Below are 9,769 nucleotides of genomic sequence, written 5' to 3'. Positions count from 1 at the left end.
AAGTAATATCATCATTGGGAAGTAGTGTAGCCTAAACCATAGTATCAAATTGAACCAAAAGGCAGTTGCGGCGTCTTTACCAAAATGATTTATATTTGCCAAATAACACAATAGCAAAAGTAAGTGTCACATTTATTTACATCAGAATGATCTCTCTTTAAACAATGAAGGAAAACCCAGCTAGTGTTATGGATTAGAAATCACGTTTCATGAACAAACAAAGCTGTATGTAAACTTATGGTTTCAACTTTAAGATCTCTATTTGCACAAAAATTGAAAATGGGGCCATTCATTGATATAGTATTTTATTGTTCCATTAAGCATTAATGGAACAATAAATGATGTTGCTACAGATGGTTTCCAAACAATCTGATATCAGAAGAAAATCCAAAAGAAGGGAGGTTCTAGCAGCTTTTGTCCATTTCAGCTTGCCAGTTACTAACAGATATGGAGACAGAACTGAGCTTTCCATCCCAGTAAGAATTGCACAGTTTTTAGTTGTAGCATAAAGCAAGTGTATCACTATTAACTTTATGACAAGGAGCTGGATAAACTTTTTCCCCGTACCAAAGACAAAAGCTACATGCTTTTATGTTCTCTGTTGCACCGAAACAGTCCACAGGTTCACGTTGAACTGGTTTTGACCTGAACTGCTGTAGATGTGATGGCTTCTGACGAGGCTTCCTCCTCATATTCCAGAGCCAGTCGAAGTCTCTTATTTGGTCTTTTTACCAAGGTGGGTTGTAAGAGCAGCCGGGGAGTTTTTAAGGGAACCGTGCAGACACCAAAATCTCGACCCATTTTCACCTGTGAACCTGTGAAGACAACAGACTATTCGATTTACGTGGTCAGAGTAACAGCAAGCTTTCTGAATGAGTTTTGCTTCTCATATTTATTATTTTACAGCATCGACAATCACATTCTGTGCAAAGTAACATACCTGTACTTCGGGATAACCCGGTCAGCTGTGTGCCGACTGATCGTGCGTTTGTGGAAATGGATGGAGGGTCGGTCTGGGTCGCCACATGTCTTACAAAGTACATCACCTGGTACTCGGCCTTTACATGACATCCCTAAACAGCCACACAAACAGGGAGATTTTACAGCCTTTGTCCCGACCCGTCAATAATACCTTACTCTATGCTTTGTAACCAAAGCTGTCGAGACAAAATGTAAAATTAGTATTTAAGCCCCAAAAAATCCTGTTTTCATGACATGATGCATCTGTTGAGATAATGTGGATTTGCTGGAAAGTATTTCTTAATCCATCCACTCTTCTCACAATTATTTCTTCTTCTGATTAATGATTTGCTCTGCTACTGACAAAAAGTATCTTAGGTTTTGATTCACTGCAACCAGTTAATTCTTATGCGAAGCTAATTCATTGAATACCCCCCACTAATTTTCTTAATTATTTATATTTAGTAAGTATGAGCAAGATTTTTTTTCCCTCTTTACACTTTATCTATGTGTGAATAAAGTATAAAGATAATGTTTGTATTAAACTGCTTAATGTTTAGCGGAACTATCTCAAACATCCCTCTATCTGAGCATGGAAAATGCAAGAATAGGATGAGGAGCTACTCAGGAGATGTCTCCATTTCACTCAAATTTGAATTAACCTACCTTGTTAAAATTCATCACTATTTGAACGTTTACAAACTATTTAAAGGTATAATACTTTTTGAAATAAGTAATTAAAAATGACATATTTTTTTAATGACTTATTAGTGCAAATTGCTCCAGTATTAAACTTGACATATTTCGTTTTGCAGTAAAAAAAAAAAACTTTGACCAGGCTCAGGCATTTTCAACCAACTGAAGGAAACATCTTCAAGCCTAAATAACACTTTTGTAGCTTACCTGAATAAGAGGTGCCTCTGTGGTTCCTGAGCAGCGTGTCTCCTCCTCCTCCTGTTTTATTTCCGCTGGTGCAAGCATGGTGGAGCTACCTGGTGGGTTCTGTTGGGTCTGTATGTGTATGTCTGCTTTGAGATTATTGCTTTTGGAGGGGGATGGAGCATTTTTCTCAGCCACAGCAGGATAAATCGTTGGCACCTGAAAGTCATCTATCAGATCCAGCGTCCTTACACATCCCATCGACCAGGCCATGTGGTTTTTATAACATGTTGGCTGGAAATGCTCGCTGCAGATCCTCGTTGAAGGAGTGTTGCCATTCCAACACGGTTTGGTCCGCTTCACGAACCCATTCCAGGCTTTTGTTGTCTCCAAGTTATTCGGGAATCCATGCAGGCTTCTCACGTACGGCTCAGGTCTTTTCCCGCAGCCCTGAATGACGCAGGTAAACACCATTATAGGACGAATTCATTTAAAAACACGCGAATTGAGAGAAAAAGCGCGAAGAACAATGCTAACAAACGCACGGTAGTCAATAACAACCGGGTATTGTAACGTCACGAGACACGTGAGCGATTTGTTTTCTAATTACCGCCACCTTGTGGATCGGAGGATCGGGACTCACTTTACCTGTGAATCCCAATGAAGTAGAATGTCATAAAAAAATCACTTAGTTTAAAAAGGAAAGCTTAAGTTTACATTACAAATGGAACAACATATTTCAGTTAATTTTAAAGCTCATGTTTTACAGCAAATGAAATGTCCAAATAATTTTTCCCCCCAAACATTTCAATATTAAGAAATATTGAGTAATTTAATTAACACAGAAATGTTGCAATCATGTTATGGGTTGTCATCATGTGGGAAGCATGCTGACTTGACTCCACAAGTAAGACAATCTTGCACAAAGGTGATTTCAAAAGAAAATGACAATTCACAGAGAGGTCACCCAAGAAAAATGAATGGAAAGTTGACTGGAAGGAAATTTGTTAATTAAGAATGAGTTAATTTTTTTGTTTTTGTTTAAGGTGTTTGACCATATACATGCAGATTTTACATCAGACATAACCTTTTTTTGGCTGTGTGTTTTAGTGTCAGTGTAATGAGAAGTGAACCTCCATATCAATCTCAAATCTTTTGTAGCCTCAACTAGGTTTTCCTTCAGGATTTCCCTGCAGTTCGATTCTTTAACTTTCCTATATTCTCTGAAACATCTTTCACATCCCTGCTAAAGAAATGCATAAGGCTGCCATCATATTTTTTCCTTGTTTGTGACTCCATACAGTATTTTAAATGAAGTTTTATAACCTAAATATGGCTTAATAAAAACGCCCACCACAATTTTCAGATTTTTAGTGGTTTAAAAAAAATCCTATATTGATAGATAGCTTGGAGCTCAAATTTAAAGCTAAAATTAAAAAAAAAAACCTTAGTACTATATGTATATTTTAAATATTTCCTTCTTTCTTATATTATGCAAGACTTTAAAATTAGCTGATTATAGCATTCGTGGTAAGAAGTGAAAGATTAGACATGATGACTACAAAGAAAATAAAAGGAAGAAGAAAAAGGAATTGAGCCAAAAGACAGACAGGAGAGTTATTCATTTTAGAGGAAGTGTGAATCATGCACACCATAACAGTTAAAAAACAACTGAGACCTCTTACCTTATCTGCTGATAAGTCAGTTGTCCTACTGGGTGATGTCAGGATTAGTCAGAGGTCCACTGCAGATAAAATCATTGTCTTTGTGTCTGGTGAGGCATGGGATGCGTGCCTGTTCATGAGTGTCCAGTTAACTCTTTGTGTCTAACCAAACTGGTTTAGTTTGGTTAGTGACAAAACCCAATCTATGAATACTTCAGAGTCAAACCTACGAGCTTTACGTGGCTTGCAAAAAAATTTACAGGCAACTCTAAACATAAGAGATATTCCCACATATTACTGCATTGCTGTTGGGTAAACTATGGCTTTCCCAACCGTTCCCTCAGGTGGGGTTTTATTGAAGGCTGTTTAGGAATAAAAGGCATCATGAAGACAGAGGAACTCACCACGCTTTGGTGAAGTCTCAGGCAGTTAGCTTAACAAAGTAATTAAAGATTTCCACAAGCCACATGGAAAACTCTGAAGAAAGTATGTGAAGAAAGCCAACTTCACATCACCCTGAACACAACGCATTTAGTTGTCTCTTATAAAGTGTTCAGTGTCACTCTAAATATAACATGAACTTTTTTTTAAAGATCTGTTCACATCCACAAACAAGATGCTAATGTTGAAACTTTATTCTCTTCTGCTTTATTCCATTTTTTTTGTCCGGCACAGCTTTCTCTGCAAATTTAACCACAACTTTTCTACATACAGAAGTTCAAAATCAGCTGTAAACAATTAAGTGAAAATTTTATATAACCAATACTAACATCCATGTGGCCTTAGGTCACATAAAACATATATAAAATTTGATCTAAATAACTTTAGATTTAACACAAACTTCATTGATGTGTCAGGCAATGTCTTGATTTTTACAAAATTACATAGCACAAGTATTTTGTCAAGGCTCCAATAACATTTAGTGTAATACAAAATGAAGGGAAATACTTAGCATATCTTCCTGTTAATAGAACTTGATATGAATTAATTCCTGTAACAGAAATGATACCTAGTACTTTTAATGTAACCAAGTTTCCTGAAATTGGCCAGTAATTTAAATCAATCTGCTTTAAGAGAAATTTGATTACCACAGAAATGAGTGCAGCACATTTGTCACCATGTGGGGGTTATTTTGATGCAGCACGCCATCTTGTGGAAAACCACCCTAACAACTCCTGCACAGTTCGAAGTGCAGCAGCTAATGTGTTCAAGTCAAAAATCACAAAACATTACAGATCCACTAATAACCAAAAATCTTTATTACACATTTTTCACCTGTTGAACAGAAAAAAGTCAAAACCGAGAGATCCAAACTGATTTAAAATCTGTACAAGTTCACTGCAGAATCATATTTTAGGTAAGTTGATTTTGTTGATATGAAATTGCAAAAATGTCCTGATTTAAATTGATTTCTGGTCTGCTTGGAGACTTCATGTAGCCACAGGTCGTCTGGAGTTAAAGACTTTGACTCCGCTTTGCATTGATGATCGAGCGTATTTGGTCAGGAGCGCTCCGGTGGTCTGCTTCTCTCCACAAAGGTCTCTGGGTGCAGAGAAAAAAATAATTATTTTAATAAACTAAAGAAAAGAGTAAAGAAAAAAACTAACTGATCTTTTTCATTATATTTGTTCAACTGAAGCCACTAACTGTATGTATGGAGTGATGTCATCCTCTGTCCACTTCTCTCTGAGTGAGAAGAGGTGATTGAAGCGCTCCACTGTGTCCTCTGGGAGATCTTCCACTCGAAGCAGGCTGATGGTTTCTGGGCGGGAAGTCCGATCCACCAGAGCGACGCCCTGGAAGAATTAAAAAGCAGCCAGTACTGAGGTCAGAAAATGTAAACAATTTCTCAAATAAATGCAGATAATGCTAAGATGTAAAACAAAGCCAGTGAGCAATAGCTAAGGTCAGTATATGACCAGCCAACCCTAACTGGTTTATTTTGTAGTTTTTTTTAAATGAAAAGTAAATTATTTGTAAGTTTATTTATAGATAATGTGAAGCCAGCAGAAGAAAAACATTTTTCACAATTGTCATTAAAGTAATTAAAAACTAGGCACACTGTTGCTGTTTTCATAAAAAGGGACTTTAGGGTAAGTTTCAATAGAATGCCAAGATAGAAAGACATCAGCAATGAGCTTAAAGGAAACATTGTTGCCACCCATCAATCTGCAAATAAATTATAGGCCATTTCCAAACTATTTGAAGCCCATTCAGTAAAACTAAACATTGCTTCTGGTATGGCTACATGCAGAAAGTGTCTTTTTCTTTGGATCTGAATGAAGTTCAACATGTCTTTGCACAGACACCGAAGTAAAGATGGCTGGTTTACAGAACTATGTCTGTAAAAACAACAACATAGAGCCTGCACAGCACAGCATGGCGGTAGAGAGCTGCTAATTTTGGGTTGATTGAATCAAACACAAACTCCTCTGTGAACCAACGTCTTCTTGTGCCAAATGTGAGGCCATCTGTCCAAGAGCTGAAGCTTGACCAAAAACTATTCGTCAGCAAGACAGCCACAAAAAAGTCCAAACCTCAAGAGAGCCATGCTTTCACCTCAACGAAACGAACCCATGCTTTAATGAAGAGTAGGCAAAAATTCATTAACATATGAAGCTACACAGAAAAAAAACAAAGGAATTAGCCAGCTAAAAGATGACCTTAAGCTGCTCCAGTCTTGTAGTCATGCCCTCTGGGACGCTCTGCTGCCAGACGTCCTGGAACTCCTTCAGGTTGAACTTGACGGCATTCTGGAGCAGCATTAGCGCCAGGCCCCAACACACCCTGTCCTCGTGCAACGCATAGAAGACCTCGCCTGTGGAGAGGAAGCAAAGTGGGAACAAAGACAAATGTGTTAGTGCAGAGAGTCACCAGTAAAGCAATAAAGTTCTTCAGACTCTCAGGTGCATCTTCATAGATTCCTCACCGCTTTCAATGTAGCGTTTCCCATAGCAGTTCAAACAGTGCTCAATCATCTCCCTGTGAAAACAGGAAACGTTATGACATGCATTTGGTTAAGAGAAAATAAACCTCACAGTGCATACAAAACTAGCAAAATGTTTCATCATAGGGAAGCATCCAGTTCATTTAAAACAATCTGGGTTTCCTTACCTGGGCTCCAGTGGAGCCAGCTCCTCCAGGCTGGTATGAAGGGGAACCTTGTTGAAGGACCATGACTCAGAATCCACCAGCTGGGTCACATGACCCAGAAGCTTCATCTCATAGTCAAAGTCCAGCACTCGCCAGTAGCCTAAAGGGAGGACAGGTACTTTTCAGATGTCAACGAAATGAACATAAACAGTCACACATAACTCCTGAAGAAGCTATTGTTGTTTACCATCAATCCGACAGGCGTGGATCGTCTCCAAGTGGGTCTTTAATTCCTCCTCACTGGCCTGAATCCTCTCCAGTAGGTCCTCCATTGTGTACTGTCAACAGAGCAAACTGTTTACTGATGACTGCAACAACAGGGCTGCTTGTTAGTATTCAGCCAAAGTGCTATTTAATTATATAATTAATTATAATCATAACAATCACCCTGTTCTCTGTGTTATCCTCTTGTCCCCTTATTGCAGGTCCTTCGTAAGGATTCTCCATTAAAAGCTTCTTCAGTTTCTTCAGTTTAGGTCTCTGTTTCCTCAGCTCCCAGTAACTATTACAGAACCCCCAAATCTGAGACAGATGCAGGAAATGAACATTTACTAGGATTATCTACAGGTGTGCCTTGATAACGGTCACTTAGCATTCATTTATTTAAGTAATTCAACTGAAAAATCAAAGATCATGTAGCTTTGTTACACAAGCTCACATAAGTTGATAATTGCTTCTAAAACAGAAGTATCAAAGCATAATCATTTCTAAAAATGTGCAGCAGAATCTATATAAACGAGTTTCACCTCTCCTAGGGATTTACTAAAGTTAAATAAACTTTTCATTGATAGTCTTTGCTTCTATGCATGTGTGTGTAACAGAATAATCAGCTTTTTGGTTGCTACAGGTTACTTTCAGCTGAGATTTCCATACCTGAGTGTGCACCACATGAGTGCTGTCCTGGTTATCAGTTAGTTGGTCTGGCGTTCTGCAGCCGGGAACCACCAGCAGCAGATTGGACGTGTCTGCTATTTTCAGGTCATAGGTCTTGTCGCTGCTACAAAGCACCGCACGCTCGTCTTTATCCCCCCGAATTACAAGACTGGTGACCAGAAAATATTGGTTTAGGTACGTAGATGTAATCACTTGACATAGTTCACTCATGTGTTGTTTTCCTCACTCCATATATAAATTAAACAAATGTGAGTGATGAGGATGAGGTGTGGATTTCCACTGGCAGCATTTAATTAAATACAAAGTTTTAAAAAGCACTGTGAAGAAAGCTATCTGATTTGGCAAATGCAGAGTCAAAGGAGCCGAGGTGGCATTAGTAAGCTAGGCAGTCCACCTCATTTATCTCAGACAGACTTTGCTTCTGTGTGTTTTATCAATGCCAAATTTTCATGTATGTTCATATATAGGGCTCAAACAAATACAAGTGAACAACTTTGCAGCAATTTAAGAGAAAACAACAACCATCAGACAAATCTATGTATTCTAATAATCATTTGCCTAATATGATGTAGTCTGATTATCCAAAGAAGTTTGTTTTCCAGTTTGTTTTTATCTTGATAAATAACTATTTATAAATAAAGTTTTAAAAAATCCAGAAATTGACAGATATGATGTTTTGTAGCTGACAAAAGGTAAGATGAGATTGGCTTATTTTACACATAAGTTTAACTAATAAGTGTGGAAAACTGTTGAGCAGCGATTCGTGAAAACATTTAAATGTAAACCTTTTGGGGGGAAACTGCTTAATTTCCTTAAACTCTGTCAAGCTGGCTTTTAGTACGGCTACAAATCTAGATGCAAGACTGAAGCTCGGCTAAGGTGACATATTGATGTACGTCACAACAAGAAATACAAAAAAAAAACACACAAAAAACTTCGAGGTTATTATACCAACAAGTTTAAAAAAATGCTATGAATGGCAATCACTGTTTCTGCAGCTTACCTTTCTCCAGATTCTATATGTTTGCACAGGGTTTCATCCAGCTCCATCAGGCAGTAGTCTGCAGATGAAACATTGTCTCCAAATGATAAACAGTGGACAGTTGAGAGTAAATCTTCTTCTTTTAGTTTAGCGATCTCCAGCGTGGCCTGCACCTCTTCTAAGGTTCTCATTCTCGGTTAATGCTTTCCCAAAGCCTTGAGATACAGTAAAAAGTCGACGTTAGTGTTACTTTCTGTCAAATTTACCCGCTTTCTCGTTCAGTCGCGGACAGGAAGTGAGGTAACTACTACCGGTGTTACATCGAATTCTGCCCCCACCGCAGCTGGCTGTTGCTTCCAGTAATTTACATTTGCAGTCTAGAGTCGATACTGCAACAGTCAAGCCTAAAATCAAAATGTATTCCTTATGTCGCTCCTTGTTACATAAGTCATTTCAGCCGGAGAAGATCTATTTATCTATTTATTTATTTATTTATTGGGGGATGTGGTGATTTAAGAAAAGTGGTCTGATGTACACATGATAAAGGTCATATTATTTCAGGTTTTCCACAAATAATATGACAGCTGAAAAGAAACAAGTGTTTTCAAAGCGAAAGTGTACTAAATTGGTACAATCACACTCCATATATGTGCAGACCCTTAAACTAATATTTCATTGCATCAGTTTCATCTGATGCAACCTTTGCAACATTTCTCTAAACTATGACTTTAGCTAAAGAATGAATTAGACAAATGTCTGAGAAGTCCAAGTTGGACAACTGAAAGTTTTTTTTAATACATCAGATTGATTAAAAATGATGGCAGGTGTACTGAAGAAAATGGAATGATGAAATGTGATTTGAGTGTTTCTACAAGGTGCTTACAGGTACTGCCAAGGGTGAGCATATTCATTAAATTTGTTATAGAAGCCCATTTCTGCTCCTTTGATGAAAACAAACACACGTGTGTCTCAAAGTTATGACACAAGCTATTTCATAATAATCAGACTCTTATAATTATCAGATGAAAAACTCCAAATTATGGGATTCTATCTCATGATAGTAAAATAGTATCTCAATTGCGTATTGTAATCAAAAGGTGTTGTTCTGCTCATGTATTTTAGTCCAACAAAACATAAGATGAACAAAAATATATAAGCCAAGCTCATAATCATATTTAAAATTTGATAAGGTTAAATGAGTATGATTTGATGTGCCTGATAATAAAAACAGTTGAAG

General features: G+C 37.6%; 2 protein-coding genes across 2 annotated transcripts; both read right to left on the bottom strand.

Moving 5' to 3' along the window:
• Window positions 1-115: 115 nt before the first annotated feature.
• LOC114141262 (uncharacterized) lies at window positions 116-2,431 on the bottom strand. The gene is made up of 3 exons (XM_028011759.1): window positions 1,864-2,431; window positions 941-1,073; window positions 116-815 (listed from the first exon to the last, which is right to left on the bottom strand). Exons 1-3 carry the CDS (start codon window positions 2,311-2,313, stop codon window positions 625-627), a joined length of 774 nt encoding a protein of 257 aa, XP_027867560.1. The 5' UTR covers window positions 2,314-2,431; the 3' UTR covers window positions 116-624.
• Window positions 2,432-4,732: 2,301 nt separating this feature from the next.
• On the bottom strand, window positions 4,733-8,880 carry dscc1 (DNA replication and sister chromatid cohesion 1). Its single transcript, XM_028011749.1, has 9 exons — window positions 8,554-8,880; window positions 7,530-7,698; window positions 7,044-7,178; window positions 6,844-6,934; window positions 6,618-6,756; window positions 6,433-6,485; window positions 6,167-6,321; window positions 5,151-5,299; window positions 4,733-5,045 (listed from the first exon to the last, which is right to left on the bottom strand). Exons 1-9 carry the CDS (start codon window positions 8,721-8,723, stop codon window positions 4,934-4,936), a joined length of 1,173 nt encoding a protein of 390 aa, XP_027867550.1. The 5' UTR covers window positions 8,724-8,880; the 3' UTR covers window positions 4,733-4,933.
• Window positions 8,881-9,769: the final 889 nt, after the last annotated feature.

Source organism: Xiphophorus couchianus, chromosome 3 (genome assembly GCF_001444195.1).
Source record: "Xiphophorus couchianus chromosome 3, X_couchianus-1.0, whole genome shotgun sequence".
Lineage (NCBI taxonomy): Eukaryota > Metazoa > Chordata > Actinopteri > Cyprinodontiformes > Poeciliidae > Xiphophorus > Xiphophorus couchianus.
Note: the sequence above shows the minus strand (reverse complement) of the source record. Positions and strands in the feature narration are given on the sequence as shown.